Below are 17,868 nucleotides of genomic sequence, written 5' to 3'. Positions count from 1 at the left end.
GACAGCAATTCTTCTCAAACTATCTATAGATTCAGTCTAATTCCTATCAAAATCCCAGCTGGCTTTTTTTTTTTTTTAATTGACAAGCTGATACTAATGGAAATGCAAAAGACCTAGAACTGTCAAAGTAATTTAGAAAAAGTGAATGAAATTGAATGGCTTACACTACCTATTTCAAAACATTTAAAAGCCAAAGGAATCCAGACAGTTCACGTAAGAACAGATATATGATTAACAGAACAAAATAAAGAATCCCAAAATACACACTTTCAACTATGGCCAATTGACTTTTGGCAAAGTGCCAAGGCACTTGTGTTTTTTCAATTACATATCGGGACCACTGGATATCCACATACAAAAATGAACTTACCATACACAAAGTTAACTCAAAATGGATCACAGACCTAACTGTAAAAGCTAAACGATACACCTTTTAGAAGAAACTATAGGAGAAAATCTTTGTGACCTTAGGTTAGGCAAAGAATTCTTAAATACCACACCAAAAGAACAATCCATAAAAGAAAAAATTGATAAAATCAAAAAAATTGGCACTCCAAACACACCATTTAAGAAAATGAAAAGACAAGCCATAGATTGAGAGAACATATTTTCAAATCACATTTCTGATAAAGGATTTGTATCCAGAAAATATGAAGACAAAAAAAATTTAAAAATGAACAAAACATTTAAGTAGATATTTCACCAAAGAAGATATATGAATAGCTAATAAACACATGGAATATGCTCAATATCACTAGTTATTAGGGAAATGCAAATTAAACGACAAGATACCACTTCACAGTCACTAAAATGTCTATAAACAGAAAGACAGATAATATGTACTTTTGGTAAGGACGGAGAGAAACTGGTATGCTCAGACACTGCTACATTTTATAACTGCAAAATGGTGCAGCCACTTTGGAAAGCAGTTCCATAGCCTCATTAAAAAAGTAGCATAAGCTTACCATATGACCCATACTCCACTCCAGGGAATTCCACTTAAGAGAAATGAAAACCTGTCTACACAGATTTGTATATGAATGTTTATAGCATTACTCTTAATAACCCCAAATGGAAACAATCATAGCGTCCATCAACTGGTGGTTGAATAAACAAAATGTGGTGTATCTCTATACAATGCTATGCTGTTCAGCAATAAAGTGGAACAAACTATAAATACATGTTATGACATAGATGAGCCTAGAAAATATTATTGACATAAAGAAGATAGACACAAAGATTACATACTGTATAGGTCCCCACATATGAAATTTCCAGAAAAAAAACAAATCTAAAAGCGCAGAAAGTAGATGATTGCTTGGGCTGAGGTGAGGGTGGGAGCGGGCACTGAGTACAAATGAGCATCAGGAAACTTCTTGAAATCTTGGCAATGTGCCATACAAGCTTGTGGTGATGATTGTACAACACTCTAAATTTACTCAAAAAATAGTTGAACTGTTCACTTCCAGTTGGTAGAATTTTATGGTATGTAAATACACTGCAATAAAACTGCTAAAACATGTTGGAGATTCTCCTCACACTTGTATGTACAAGGTATAAAATCATGTGGCCCGTAGCCTACATTCTGGAGGATGGTTACGCCACCTGAGGCTTGATCCCTAAACGTCATATCTAGTCTGCAGTTTAGGAAGATTTCTGATTGCCTGATGTTGATTCAAGGGAGAAGTCTGCATACCCAAAATGACAGAAAAGCGGCAACTCTATCAAATACACAGAATGTGGCCTATGACCTGTTTTGAATCTGATTGCTAATTAAGGTACACGTGTTAACAATGAGTAACATGTAAGCTGGTGTTTGGTTCAAGCTATGTTCTTGTCGTCATCTAGTGGTCAGATCGTAGGGGAGTAGACAATTCTCATGCACTTCAAACTTCTTCAGTGTGCTTAAAATTCAGATTATATTTAACAAAATCTTATTTTACCATTATCTACCAAAAGATCCTAAGCATTTTATATCACTAAATGGGCACGGAAGAGTTGACAACAAAAACAAAGAGATGTTTGTTTTCTTTACTAGCTGATTTCTTTAAACATTTTGAAATCATTTCAACATTGAATTTAATAATGAATTTACAGAAAACTGTCTGATGCACAAATTTTCAGGGAATATTTGACCATTGAAAATGAGGCACATCTTAATTTAGTCAATTAGAAAAATTTAAAAGAAACCAACAAAGTTGGAAACCACTAAAGACAAGGAGATGTTATGCACATATTTCTAAAGAGAATAGGCTATTCTTTCATTCAGTAATAAGTGAGTTTTATCAAACAAAAATCCATCTGTGACATAAATTCTGTGTGTCTTTGTTCTGTTCCTGAGAAGACAAAGATCGTTTAGCCCAGAATGCCCGAAGGAGAACAGCTGTTCCCCACTTAAACAAAGTCATCCAAAAGCAAGCAGGTAGATTTCCTTAAAAAACAAAACAAAACAACTCTATATGAAAACTCTATATGAAAATATAACAAGAGTTAGTCAACAAATGCCAACATGTCTGAAATAATGCACAATGGAGTATTCTGAAATCACACTCTTAAAAGGAAACCCCATGTAGTAGAAATGTAGTGTTGGATCAGAGTTCTCTTTCTGTTTACAGTGATACTATTCTGTAGCAATAAGTAGAATTACATTGGTGTACGAGATATTCAGAAACAAAGGTATCTCCCAGATCTGATGAACACACTTTGTAGGATTCTTTGAGCACTTCTCATGCTTACTTGACTACAAACACTGGATTGCAAACACCAGTGTATGGAATATTCTAGAAACTTAACAACTACTTGTTGAATATGTGAGTTAATGAATTGCTGGCTTGAGATGCCTAGAAGTCGGGGGCTCAAAATCTAAAACTAAGATTTTGTTAAACATAATCTGAATTTTAAGCCTATATTGAATCTTCATCATCAGTCAATATTATTTTAATTACAAAATATAATCCCTTTTTCTCTTTGTACTGAATTGATAGATGGAAAAAAACAGCTTAATAATATGTTCAAGTTATTAAGCCCCTCCTGATTACCAGATTCTGTGGCTCTTTTCTCTCCATATTTGGACCCCACCTGCAAGCACAAAAGGTATCTGGACTTTGTGATCCTGCTCCTAGGTCGTCCCTGATCATGTGTTCTGATTTAGAATGTGAGCTAAGGACTTGGTTTCACCCTTGGTTTCACTCGTTTGATTACCTGGATTCTGCCTTGTTCAGCATCCTCAATTCCTATCTAGGTGACCTGCTAACGTTCTCCCAGCCTTCTGGATCTGTCACCCCGTCTTTTCCCTGCCTACCTCTTCCCAGGAAATTATCACTGTTTAGCGACTTCCCTAATCCCAGCTGCCTGACTCTGAATTCCAAAATAATGACCATTGGATTCCCTTCTAGCCCCTGTTGCTTGTCTGCATTCATTCACCCAACTAGTATTTACAGAATCAACACTAAATGCCAGGCATTGTGCTGGGTGTTAGAAATAAGAACAAAAATCTCTGCCTTCAATAAGAGACAGGCAAGTTAACAAATAGTTACAAAATAATGTGCTAGTCAGATGTAGACACAAAGTGCCCTGGCTATAAGCAGGAGGAAAACCTAAATGCCTAGGTGGACAATAAGTCATAGTACCACCGGTGAAATAAAGGGCTTTCTATGTACTTGAACAGTGTGATCCAAGTTCACAGATGTGAGCCCCTATGTCACAGTATGGGAACCACAGATAATTGAGAATGGCCAAAATAGGGTTAGCAGTGGGCGAAGAAGCTCAGTCTGAGCAGAGTCAGATCACAGAACATCTTGTAAGTCCTGCTCAGGAGAGAATGAGAAACCATGAAAGCAATTGAACAGGGATCAGGGATGGAGGAAAACTTCACAGTCCGTTAACTCCTGGGGAACTTCGGATACCAATGGCTTTTTGAGCCTTTAGGAAACTGGTTTTTTTTTTTGGCCCCATCAAACTTCATCCCAGCACCTGAAGCTGGGCTGGTGCTTCCAGGAGAACCCACCCCACCCCAGCAGATGGGCCCAGGTCTAGATTCTGGCTCTGTCGATCTGGGGTTAGTCAGTATAACACCTTTCCAGGTAACTTTAGCTGGGTGCTGGTCTGCAGGGTCAGTATAGGTGTTGTGTGTGTGTGTGTGTGTGTGTGTGTGTGTGTGTGTGGTATATGTGGTATGTATGTGAAGGGGATAAGGTGGTGTGTGTGTGTTGGGGCTGTAGAAGGAAGAATGGCTCTTCTTTGTTGGGTGGAGCTAGAAGGAAAATAATAAGCCAAACATTGAAAATAAAAACTTCTGAAGGAGGCTAGGAAAAGCAAGTGCACAATGGATGATCCATTAAAGACAAGAGGAGAGGATAGGAGCAGTAGGTCACTAAGGTCAGCTAGACTTTGGAGTCTCCAGACCTGAAAAGGTGCAGACTGGATCAGGAGAGAAGGAGGTAGCCCAGATAATCCCAGAGGAAAAGGTGCCTGTGGCTTGTCCATTTAAAGGGATTGGGAAGGAGGACACGGCACCAAATAATGCCTGTATGTGGTACATACTTAAAAATATTTGGAAGAATTAATTAAACAATGAAAAAATAATTCAATCAACCACTCAACCCTGCAATGCCTGATCTCATCCCAAAATATAAGGGACTCTAAATGTCACATTTGACCAGGGCTATTTGATCAAATAATCAAATATCACATTTGATAGGGGATACTATCAGGTACTGCATCCTCTTTCCATGCCTGCATTGCTATGTAATTGCACAGCAAAGCTTATGGAGGTAACTTAGTGTCTCCCAACGCAGGATTCACAGTGGACTAAAACCCTGGGGAGCATTTTAAAATGCAAAAGACGGGGCACCACGCAGACCACATAAATTATAACGTCTGGGGTAGGTCCTCTAGGAACTGATGTAATTCACATCTAATGTGCAATCCAGAGAGAGAACTTCTGTATTAACTGTGCCTGTTCCAGAGCACACAGGAGAGCTAGCCAAGCAGATGAGCTTGGCTAGGAAGCTAAGGAATTAGGCATCATCTAACAAGCTGTTAGCAAGTGAAATATTGATGGTAACTTCCATCATTGTGACTTTAATCTCTTTCTTTGACTATTATTTCTTATAGAGAACTTTTTTTGTTTTTTTGTTATATGTACTTTTCAGTTCTGTGAACTTCAAAAACCAAGAATACTAACAAATGTCTTGGAATTATAGTGAGAAAGGCAGCTGAAAATGGAGTCCAAGACACACTAGACTTTGTACATCCCTGACTCAGGGTGCCACTATAGTTCAGTGCGTGAATAAATGAGTGAATAAATGAATGAGCTAACACAAGAAAAAAAAAATTTTAATTGAATAGAAATGACAATCCCACAAGAAAATATTTTCTACCCCAAAAATGTATGATCTAATTAAAAGGCCAACTCCTTTAAAGAAAAGCAGTGGGAGCTTCCAAAGGCATTTCACATGTTAGTGCATATCTCGAACTTTTTCCCCATGCCCAAACTTTAGAATGAACAAAAGTGTGCCAATGAAGCCAGGAGGGAATTGTAAAGAGTTGGGAAAACTAGATTTTGTACAAAAGCAAAGATAGTGTTTGGGTGAAGGGGGTCAAAAAGTACAAATTTCCAGTTATAAAATAACTAAGTTGTGGGGATATAATGTACAGCATGGTGGGTATACTTAATAATACTGGACTGCATATTTGAAAGTTGTTAAGAGAATAATCTTAAAATTTCTCATCACAAGAAAACAATTTTTTTGACTGTGTGGTGATGGATGCTAAGTAGACTTATTGTGGTGATCATTTCCCCATATGTATAAATATCAAATCATTACGTTGTACACCTGAAGTTAATATACTGTTATATGTCAATTATACCCCAGTTAAAAAAAAAAAAAGAATGCCTGAATTAGAGGTTCAGAATAAAGGGGCTGGAAGCATAGACACTGGGAATTTTGAGGGGAAAGAGTGCTAACCTATCACAGGACACAGCAACAGGGACGGAAATTAAGCCAAGTAGCAGAGATAGTTCTGGAAACAACTATTTGAACTAGAAACCCAAAGGGTCTGCTTGAAGACCAATTGGAAAGGTCATTACATCTCTGGATACCAAAATGGGAATAAGGTTTTTGAAACAGATTCCAGATGCCACCTAGATCTGCTGAATGGTATCCCCTCGGGTGGCATGACATGTAGGAGCCTGGAGGACCTCATGCCCATAGGGGCTGGGCTGGGCTTGGTAAGGGTTTTATTGTAGGTGAGGCAGCCCGGCCACTTCTGGAGCATTAGTGCGTGTTACTGTCCTCCTACTGCCAAAGGCTCAGGTCTTAGGTACTAGAACCCTGTGCCCTAAGTTATCTGTGCATTGAAAGAAATGCTGGGAGCTAAGGTTTTGATCTTTAAAGGAAAAAGGCCCCTTCTTTTGGACCTTGACTGACTACATTCAGGGCGAGCCATCTAAAAGAGGACCAGATGGCAATTCTGGCTGAATAGGAACTCGGACTTATCACAAACTACAGCACAAATTCAGAAAGAGGATAGTTGAAAAAGGCCATAATAACAGGGCTGTCCGAGGGAGGTAAGCTGCAGGCTGTGCAAGGGTGGTCAGGCTAGGCTTTAGGTAAGAAATGGGGGTGCAATTCAGGTGAAGGAGTAATGGGAACAAATCATGCAGCTGAAAATCAATACACCACTCGCAGTTAGAGAGGAAATTGATGTTCAGGATAGAAAGGTGTGGATGAGGGATAGTTGCCTGTGACTGAATTTGGAGGGATTACAGGGGGTGGTCGCCTGTGGGCGGGAGTAGGAACCCAGTGAAGCTGAGGGGTGCATTATGGAGGCAGTGTTTTAGCAGCATTAGCCCAACTGCCATGTGAGCCTAGATTAAGGGAAAGGATGCCAGCATCAGAGACTCATTAATAGTGGCTGGTTGTAGTAATTTAGATGGCTGGTGATCATTTGTAGTGGTACGAGAGAGAAACAAAAACAAATCAGGGTACGCGATGTCAGAGGGATAGTGGGTGGGGGAGGGGATTTGACACAGTGTGAGGGATATAAATGAGAAACATCTAACTATTACATTGTTTGTGCACCTGAAACAAAAAAAAAAAAAAAGTGAATGAAGGGTGAAAACAGGGAAGGGATTAAGATGTACAAATTACTAGTTATAAAAACAGTTACAAGGATGTAAAGTCCAGCATAGGGAATATAGTCAATAATATTGTAATAACTATATATGGTGTCAGATGGGTACCAGACTTATCAGGGTGATCATTTCATAACTTATATAAATATCTAATCACTATGTTGTATACCTGAAACTAATACAATATTTTTTTAATTAAAATTTATTGGGGTGACAATGGTCAACAAAATTACATAGGTTTCAAGTGTACAATTCTATATAACATTGTCAACTATAATTGAAAAATTAAAAAAAATTTTAAGTGAAAAAAATATCAGGGACTTATTTAAAATAAGAAACAAAAATTCAGAGGGACGATTTGGACAAGGAGATACAAAAAATGAAAAGGAAGATGAAGCCAAGGTCACCAAAAGAATGCCATGAACTGGGAGAAATAGGGAGGGAGTCATTGGAGCAGGAAAGAATTCCTGTGCTGGAAATGTGACAACAAAATGATCTCTTTTTGTGAGTAAAAATTCTGTCATTACAAAAAAGCTTTGAAAACATTTAAATGTGTGCGGTATAATAATCAGTATTATGTTGTGAGGCTTTTTTATGTCCTTTCTAAATGTTCTCTTTTAACTAAAGATGATCTGCTAAACTTAAGCATCTTCTTTATTGTTGTAGAGAATTTCCTGGGGTTCTGGCAGGAAATTATGGAGCAACGGAACAAAATGCAGGAAATTCTTGAATGGAAAAAGATGGCATTTTCCATAAATACTGATTTATCTAAATTTGACATTCCCACCAACAATACAGGAGGTCTCTGGCACAAGAGTTTGAGTCATACTGCCTGCTGGGCCAACAGATCAGACTTACAGATAACTTCCGGAATGAAAAGATTCAAACTTCAAGAAAAGAACAGAAGAAATAATGCACACACATGCTGAAATCAGGATCTTGTATATTTCTATGCCAGGGTTTCTGGATTAACAATCTGAGATAAATGCTTTCGTAGGCAAGAATGTTATCCACCAAGCTGATTGGAATCTCACAGCCTCCATTGTCTGTCTCCTGCCCCCAAGCAAGACACAAAATCACTGGGAACAAATTAACCCAAAGAAAGCTCTCCTGATCCAGCCTTGAGAAAACAAAGACTCAAGTGGAAGAATTCTGTGCTATTAAATGGTTACTCTGGGCACTGACTGTCACCCTCAGTATAAACGGCATGAAAATGAAATGATTCAGCTATAGTGTGGTGTTTCATGCTGAAATAACTCCCTGGCAGGCATGTTCCAACAGAACCCAAGTTCATGACCTTAACTAAATTACTTCTATAAAAGACTTTTTCTCCTCATTAATTTTGAAATGCATTTATTTACTCAATTGTCCATGGATACATACATATTGTAGAAATAAAACAAATAAAAGAATTAATTTGCAAACATGTAGATAAGCTACATACATCTTTCCTAGGAGACTACAGTTTCTTCTGTTCATCCAAACATTTTCTGCGGAATGAAACTAAAAACTTCACCTAAGATTACAATCAAGAGTTCTCTCTGGTTGTCTCCAGTTAACTTTTGTATCCAAAGTGCGGGTTTAACTTTATTTGTTGGCAATTATTTAAAAAAATTAAAATTCTCTGTGTCTGCTGTAGGTGTTCCAATAATAAATCATACTTATTGGTAAAATAAATAACACACTATCCTAAATTTCTAATAGAATATTCTCAAACTTGACTTCTCTATCTCCTAAAATACAGTAAAATATATGTGTATTATGTGTGTACATATATATCTATATATATGTATATATATATTTACTGGTTAAGGAATACATATATATATATGCATATATATTTACTGGTTAAGGAACACATATATGTATATATATATATATATATATATATATATTATTAATGCTATGGTAAGCAATACTTTTAGAAACAGTACAACGTCATGAAATCAATCAATCAATCAATGATTGAGTTTTTAAAATTCCAAAAGATGTAGGAAACGTGAGTCTAATACCTTCCTGTCAAAGAACATCTTGGAAGGGACAAGTTGGAAGATGAAAAGTTACAAGTATATACGTTCATTACGTGATGTATTACTATCCTGCCATAGGTACATTGAAAAGTAGTGTGGGGGAGGAATACTGTTCCATGTTTTGTCAAGAAATAATGGGTGCCTCCCTTACACTATCAGGGAAGAAGTAGGTTTCATGAAGTAGTGTGCTTTTAAGAGTTACATGGAGAAACACCTATGGAAGGATACTCAAGAAAACAAAAGTAGCAGTTGCCTCAAAAGAAGGGGACAAAGCCAAGATCAACCTCTTTCTCTATATTCTGTAGCACCGTTTGAATTGTATACCATGGACATGGAGTACTTATTCAAAAATATTTTTTTAAGTTACTTGATTCATGAGTAAAGGTATTAATTTCAATTTGGCTCAACAAAGATAGGTGGCTATTAACTTTCAGGAACACTGCAAGCAATGAACAGGCAGATATAATAAAACAGCCCTTCAAGAAGCCCAAGCCAGGGAGAGAGGCACAGTAGCAAGCCAATTGTTTACACCATGATAAGTACAATAAGCATAACAACAGCACTAAGTGTTCACTGGGGTAGCAGGGAAAGGTACCTAATAAGTACTTCAGCATCCAGGGACCAGGGAGGTTTTCCAGGGTGTTAGAACCAGAATGGGAGAGACTTGTCCTGCACTTAACAGCCTGTGTGTGTGCGGGGAAACACTGGTGAGCTGTGAATAGGTGCAGGTGAGCCCAAGATAATGCCCCTCAACTCTGGGACAACAGGCGAGCTGGGGGCCAAGCCTCCTCGGTTTACCCCAATGTGATGCACACCAGTGTCATTTTGTGTGCGCACGTTAATGAAGTGAAGGGCTTGGAAGGCGTTAGTCCAACATAGGATGGTGTTTCTAGAAAAATCACAGTGGTAGCAGTACTGAGGGAGAAGAGGGGAGGAAAGGGGAACCTTCACAGTATCTCATGGGAAAGAGAAACAATCGTCAAGCCTAGTCAGTAGTGGGGACAAAAGATGAGACACAGATTGTAAAGATGAGGATGTAAACTCAACAAGTCTTAGTGACCAAATGCATGTGGGCAATAAGAGGGACGGGTGTCTAGGACAGTGAGCATGCAGAACAGACATAACAGTAAGAGCCGTCATCAGAGATTGCATGCCTGTGACACCAGGACATGCCCAACACTGTGCCAGTTTTTTTCATGTGCTATTTAATCACATTAATCCCATCCATTTGATAGACAGGAAGATTGAGATTTTAAGAATTCAGAGATATAAAAAAACTTAACCAATATCATAGCTCATCAAAGTGACAGGTCTGGTACTTGGGCCCGAGACTATTTGATATTAGGTTGTTGCAAAAGTAACTGCGGTTTAAAAGGTTAAAAATAATTGCAAAAACTGCGATTACTTTTGCACCAACCTAATACCAAATCCGGAGTCCAAATGTCTAAATAATTATATATCCCAGAGAATACAGCTTGGAAGAGGGCTTCCCCTAACAGTTCTGTGAAAAATAGTAATACTGTAATGATGCTTGTAAATAATGTTTTTTGAGGGCTAACCCTGTACTAGGCACTATTCTAAGCACTTTTCTTGCATTCTTTCATTTCATCATTAACAGCCTCTTCCAGGGAGGCACCATTGTTTTCCCATTTTACAGATGGTGAAACTAAGGCACAAAGAAGTGAAGTAATTTGCCCAATTTCTCACAACTAGTAAGGCCAGAGACTAAAACACCTAAAGTGCAAGAATTTCACTTGTCATTTCCCAATAAAAACTTTCTGTAGATGTTAATGAATATCCATAGAACTTTATGAATTATTATAAAATGGTAGGTATCTCAATTTACCTTGAAACAAGTGGTTGTATAAACATTGTATCGTACTGCCTTATAAAACAGTGCAATTCTAAGAGTGGCATGAGATACTACAGAACAGTGTATATGTTTATTTCATATCCTTGTCGCATGTGAATTCTCGATTATACTAAATTAACTTCAGATGTAGGCTTTATTCTTAACGTCTGGAAAAGAGGAAGGGAAAAAGGAGTGGACCAAAGTCCAGGAGATGTAAGAGGTGGGCAGTAATGTTTTTATCATACATATCCTTGTTTGCAACTGCTAAAATCAATATTGTTTTTATTCGCTCTTACTTGAGGAATATGACTACGGAAAGATTTGGGGAATTATTTAAAAAATTAAAATTCTCTGTGTCTGGCTATTAACTTTCAGGAACACTGCAAGCAATGAACAGGCAGATATAATAAAACAGCCCTTCAAGAAGCCCAAGCCAGGGAGAGAGGCACAGTAGGAAGCCAATTTGAAAATCTGTTCAGGCACACACACTTTACTGGTGAGTACATGCGTGCTAAATATGAATACTATGTTATTTAAGAGAATGAAGTAAAATTTCTTCTGTGCATAGCATACTTTTCCCCCTAAACTTGGAATTGTCTCTTGGTTACTTGGGGACGGGTGAGGCGAAAGGACAGTTTAAAACAAAAGAGTTGATGAGCCAACCTGTGAAGCAACTATAATCCATGTAATTGCGAGCTATGGACTTACACAACATTATTTTTAAAAACACACCACCTCTTATAATATACTCAGATATAGCTTATTTTAAACAGGTTACATTTCAAAGGAAATTGAGCCATTGGGTCATATACTGTGTGTAGTAAAGTAATCCCGAGCGGCTGCAGACATGATAGAGGACTGCTAATAATCTGAATGCGACTAGATAGTAATCATTTTCAAAAAATATAAGCACCAGATTGCAGCAAAGATGACACAGGTCAGGATTCTTTTATTATGTTCTGACCAAATTATACCATTTTACTAATTCATGCTGTTTACATGGGGCACAGATTATTTTTGAAAACTCAAAACTCCTTCAATGAAGCTTGTTAGGAAGGGTGATGGTTGACGGCTTGGGGACTGGAAGGCGGTGTGAAAGATTCAAAGACTGCAGCTGTGGGTGGTTTTCCACAGCATCTTAAAGCAGGAAAGCCCCATGCAGTCCCACTTTCTCCAAACACCATTCATAACGACTGCTCAGGCCAAATGCTGAGCCGGCGAGGGGCACAGAAAACATTCAGGGCATCTCCTCAGTCTAGGACTTTCAATTTCTTATAACAATAAAGTTGAGTCAAGCTGCTCTCTCCATCCTGTGGGAAACTCGGATGGGTTCACTCTCTGCAACCTAGAAAAAATGAGTTCAGCTTGCAGTGTCAAAGCCTTCTCTCCCCCAGGCCGGCTCCTTTTTTTCCATGGATAGCTATGCAAATTCCCTATCCCTGCCCTAGCTTGGAGCGAAGCAGACGTCCGAGCTATTCAAAGCTGGGTTGCCAGCTCCGGTCCAGTGCTTTCATCATGAATGCTTGAATGAATGAGACGGCCTCGTTTCTGCAGTTACCAACTCAGCACAAATCCGAAACACACATTTTTCCCACGACGGTATTTCGCATTCCGCCTACCCACTTTTGACCTATACTTTTTTCTTTAAATTTAATGAAATGTCTGTTTGTGGGCATATGCTCATGGTCATGTTGCATGCATTGCTTTCAACAAATATTTGTGACCTCGTAGCCAATAAGCAAGGACACTGGGAAGACTTCACCCCATGGGTAGAGTGGGGAATGGGATTGTCCCCAGAAGAAAAGAGGGTTTCTCTATTTCTCTGGCATTGGCAGGAGCTTTGAAAATTCGCTTCGGGTTTCTATTCTTCCCAAACCTCGCCACGAAAGTCTGTGTACCCGTGAGGCGACAAGCATGCGAAATCCGCCCTTCGCAGAGGGCTCCCTCACCCCGCAGTCAACAAACACGGTCTAAACCTGTGCGGGGAACAAGCCACGGGGTTTGGCTACCTCCGGACTGCACAAAGGCTCATCTGTGCCCCGAACGCGGTCTCCGGGGGCCGCGCGGGCCGGTCCCCGCGCTCGGAACAGCTGGCCAGGGGCGCGCTTCTCACTGTGGTCTCCTCCCCACCCAGGCCGTGAGGGACCCCGAGGAGCCCGCCCTTTCCCGGCCACGGATGATAGGGCTTTCCACCGCGGACAATGAGGGAGATCCGGGAAAACGCCTTTCTCATTCATTCCCCGCGCGCGACCCGCAGCCCGGCACCTCTGCCCGCCGCCCGACCTGCCAGCCAGAGCCTGGGGACTGAAAGCCCGGACTGCGGCGGGACCCGCGCAACCTCCACTCGCCCCTGCCACTGCTCTATTCAACGGCGTTCCTGGCTCTCAAAACCCAGAGTGGAATCCCCAGAGCCGGAAGAGTTTAAAGCCCACGGCTGGGATGAGAAGGCTACGTCCGTCTGTGGTGGGGTCCCCAGGCCCTGTCCCGCCGCACGGATATACTCTTCCCAGGAGCCGAGCGGAAGACCCACGTGTCGGATCCCCCAGGCGGTGGTGGACGCGGACGCGCACATCGACAGAAGAAGCGGCAAAGCGTCGGGCTTTGTCCCGCAGCAGCCCCTGCCAGGAGAGGCACAGGGGACTGGGGCTCACCTCTCTGCTGGCACCGCGCGGCGACCCAGAGCACAGAGGCCAGGAGCGCGACGCCAGTGCCGCCGCCTCGCATCTCGCCGTCGTTGCGGCTCGCTGGCTCCGGGAAGAAAACCGCGGCCAGGCGCGAGGACTCTCCGCACAGCGCACAGCGCGTCTGCGGCTTCTCCCCCGGGCACTCGCCTCGCGCCCGCCAGCCCCTCGGACACTCCCCTCCCGACCTCCGCGCCGCCCGGCCCCTCCCCGCCCGGGCCCGGGACGCTGAAGACCCCACCCCCAGGGAGGCCGGGGTGACCCGCCCGCTGGGACGCGCGGGGACCACCGCTCCCAGGCCAAGCTCAGGCAGTCCCCCAACTCCGGGCGGGATGGGGTGGGGGGTGTTGGCTTGCTGCAGCCGCAGGGACCGAGTTGTGGGGTGGGCGGAGAGAGTGGACTGTGAAAGGAGGAGAAACTCTGCTGAGTTAGTCCAGGCGGGTGCATTCTGAGAAAGTATTTGCCCTGTTGACCCTTCCCGCCCCACTGAGGCTCTGCAGCCCCCGTTGGGGCCCTGGAGCCGGGACTACGCATCGCTGCCGATCCCGGCTGCTCCTTCCAGCTCGCGCCTTCCACCTTCAGCACCCAGAGAGTGCCCCCGGCCCTGGCCGCCAGTCTTCTCCCTCGGAACGGAACCCAGGGCTTAGCTGACCAGCTTCCCTCCTCCGCTGTTGGCAGAGGATTTTGTGAAGATTTTTCCGAAATGAGTTGTAACTTGTTTCCTCATTTATCTAAGGAAGGCAGAAGGGTTTCTTGGACTTTATCATTGTTATTATTATTAGCTTACCCGTACTGCTCCAGAAAGCGGTCTCATTATTTTCGGAAGTGTACTTTTAACACGAGATTTCAACTGCTTTGTTCTTTCTTCTTCTTCTTCTTTTTTTTAAACGACATCTGGTCCCTGTTAAAATGTTTCTAATTTCCTCTGATTTTTTTTCTATTAAAAGTATATTCATAACACTTTGCAGATCTCACTTTCTCACAGTATAAACACACGAGATAACAAAAGTCCCTTTTACAGTCCCACTCTCTCATTTTTTTCTTTTCTTTTTTTGTCTTTGTCTGCTAGGGAGATAATATTTTCTAAGTTGTGTCAATTTGACAACTCTACCTATTCCAGTTTTTCTTAAAACACTTCGTTGAACACTTAATGAACAATTGATCGTTATAATATTAGTAATTATTTTTTAAAAACTCATAGACGTACATAACAAAAGGTAGAATTCGGCACTTTAAAAAGGATGCAGTAGAGTTGGGAGAGAAGGTACTCTCATAGTACCAAATTTAAAATACAGACCTTTTAAACTATGAATATACTAAAGTATTAAGTACTTAACTATCAAATAAATTATTAAGTCAATTTAGTATTCAATAAGTAACCAGGGTACTAACATTTAAGCATCCAAATACAGGATTATAAGCATTTCTGCACTAAAATAACTTTGTACACACTCACATTATGCACAGACACATATCTTTTAGAGTATCTTAAGTGTATTCATATAGATTATTTCATGTGATCTTCTCAGTTCTATAAGGTGGGCAGATAGTTACCGTTGTGTGAGACATGAGGAAATGAGTTCTAGGTCCTGTCCAGAGCTAGAGCCCAGATCTGATTTCTTGTCCACAGTTCTTTACGTTACTGCATGAGATCATGAGGATGAGATCAAAGGCAGCAGTAGGAATCACAAGCAGTTATCTGTCTCTCCATATCTTGGGCTCCCAGAAATTCAGTCTGGACTTCAGTTAGACCTTATCTTTGAACTGCAGACAGGGAACTCATGCTTGTGATTTCAATGAAAGCAAACAGTCAGCACATTTGGGGAGTGAATAGGAAGCGTCAAAAGTTGCAAGTTAGCACCATTTTTTTTACTACTCAAGGTTAAGCAGAAAGATTTCAGTGCAAGAATTTCAAAAGCCAACTTAATGAGCAAGCTTAGATAAGATGAAACAGTAAAAATGTAACATTCCATGTCATAAAATCCTGCAGTACAAATTTTGCCATTCTGTAGCATGCTTAGAAATATTTAATTACCTATAGCACCATGAAAGTTCAGGGGTGGCCTGTTCAAGATGAAAATGGTATAAGAACGCTCATGTTTTGTGAGAAAGTAGAATTTCAGCTCAGCTAGGCTCACAAAGAAGCTTGCTTCAAAGTCACCTATAAATAATAAACAGTGAAAATGCCTAAATGCCAAGTTATAGTTAAATGATTAAGTAATTTATAATAAATCAATGTGATATTATGTAGCCATTTATAAAATATGAGAGTTTTAAAATTTGCAAAAAAAATTGATATGTTAGGTGAGAAAAGTAAAATTCCAAATAATATGGGCATTCCAATTGCAATTATATAAAATATGCAGATATGCAAACAAGAAACTAGAGGGCGGCATACAGAGGAAAACAATTGTGTTCAGCTGATAAGAGGGCAAGTGGTGGTGTGGATATTACAGGTAGTGATAAAGAACTTGGGCTGGGCTCAAAGATGGTACACATTCTTCCCACTCATTTATTATAAGCAAAATCTTGGGCTACTTTCTCAACTGTAAAATAGAGATAATAATGGTACCCACTTCATTCATTCAACAAACATTTTTGGCTCACAACTAAGCGCCAACTACTCAGGATTTAACATTAACTGAGACAGAAATATTAGGGTCTCCACCTGTGTGGACCATTCAGTATGGAAGTTAAGGCAAAAAAAAAGTAGACAAAAATTATAAATTTAATAAGTTCTATAAAGGAAACTTCTGGTCAAGACGTGCTTCCTTCTCACAACCATATCAAAATTACAGCTATAGAAAAACCATCATCAAGAATCGTCTGAAGTCTACCTGAACAGAAGTCATACAACTAAGGACATACAAAAGAAGCCACCTCAAGACTGGTGGGAAGGTCAGAGATGCAGCACGGGCTGGTCCCACACACACATGTGGTGGTTAATATAGGGAGGGACATCATGACTCAGAGGACCTACCTGAGGAGCGGGTGGTCCCAGCCTGACACCAGGCTCCTCAGACCAGGGTGCCAGTGCCAGGAACAGAAGTCCCTGTAACTTCTGGCTGTGAAAACCAGCAGAGATTGGGGGCTGAGTGAGATGAAGGGCAGCTAGAGTCCCAGGTTCTCCTCTTAAAGGGTCCTCACAGGGACTTACTCACTGACAGACTCACTCTCTCTGAGCTCCAGCACTGGGTCAGCAGCTCAAAAGGCACCAAGGACATATGGGAAGGAACTGAATTGTCTGGCCTTGGATGGAAGGCTGGGGTGGCAGCTTTCTCCCAGACAGAAGTGCTGGCAGATGCCATTGTTCCTTCGTAGAGCCCTACCCATGTGTAGATGCAAGCAGCCGTCATATCTGAGTCTCCCTCAACCTGGTTAACACCAATCACCCAGGCCAGGTGCTATCCTGAAACCCTGCCCCATCCAACTTGCAGGCACACCCAAGCCACTTCTCCATACAAATGACCTGTCTTGGCTCATGCTACAGATTTTCCTAAAATCTTTCAAAGGTTCACAAGCCCCAAGCAAGCAGCATCTGGACTCAGCATGCCTCAAACCACATGCTGAACAGCCCTAAGCCTGGCATTAACTTCAACTGGCCTCTATTTAAAGCTGGCCTCTCCCAGATACCTCCAAATGCCAAAGGCAACCATCTGCAAATAGCTTTGTAGCTCATACTAAGTGTTCTGATGCATAGGAAGTGGCTGAACTTGACCTGCAACAGAGCCCCTCCCAAGGCACACCAGAACCAAAACACCTGGTGGCCAGATTCAGACCACAACAGAGCACCACCTAACCGCCTTCACAATAGATACACCCAAAGGACAGATTAGGCAGGAGCTCTGCTAAAGAGAAAAGTCAACCCCTGCACAACAGTTGCTCACAATCAATGTACTTATTGCACCTGTACTCATGGCCCATCCTCACAATCAATCATCTTGAGGGTCAATCCCTCCCATTGACAGCGAGCAAGGCTCAACTACAACAGCAGGGCACACAAAACCCACACAAAGGACACACCTGAAGTACCCAGCTCAGGTTACCAGGGTGACGATGCCTCTGAACCCCCCAGGACACATACTACATAAGGCCACTCTACTAAGATCAGAAGACATAGCAGCTCTGCCTGATACACAGAAACAAACACAGGGAGACAGCCAAAAT

The 17,868-nt window shown here is 41.3% G+C and overlaps 1 protein-coding gene across 1 annotated transcript in view; it reads right to left on the bottom strand.

Annotated features, from left to right (window-relative positions):
• LAMA1 (laminin subunit alpha 1) overlaps nucleotides 1-13,834 on the bottom strand; it is a 159,963-nt gene extending 146,129 nt beyond the window's left edge. The window contains exon 1 of the mRNA XM_033087811.1: nucleotides 13,672-13,834. Coding sequence (XP_032943702.1) covers nucleotides 13,672-13,744 — 73 coding nt within the window. The 5' untranslated portion in view covers nucleotides 13,745-13,834. The remainder of the gene's footprint in view (nucleotides 1-13,671) is intronic.
• Nucleotides 13,835-17,868: the final 4,034 nt, after the last annotated feature.

The sequence above is a fragment of the Rhinolophus ferrumequinum genome, chromosome 19, assembly GCF_004115265.2.
Source record: "Rhinolophus ferrumequinum isolate MPI-CBG mRhiFer1 chromosome 19, mRhiFer1_v1.p, whole genome shotgun sequence".
Classification (NCBI taxonomy): Eukaryota; Metazoa; Chordata; class Mammalia; order Chiroptera; family Rhinolophidae; genus Rhinolophus; species Rhinolophus ferrumequinum.
The sequence above is the reverse complement of the archived record's forward strand: the minus strand, read 5'-3'. Positions and strand labels throughout refer to the sequence as shown.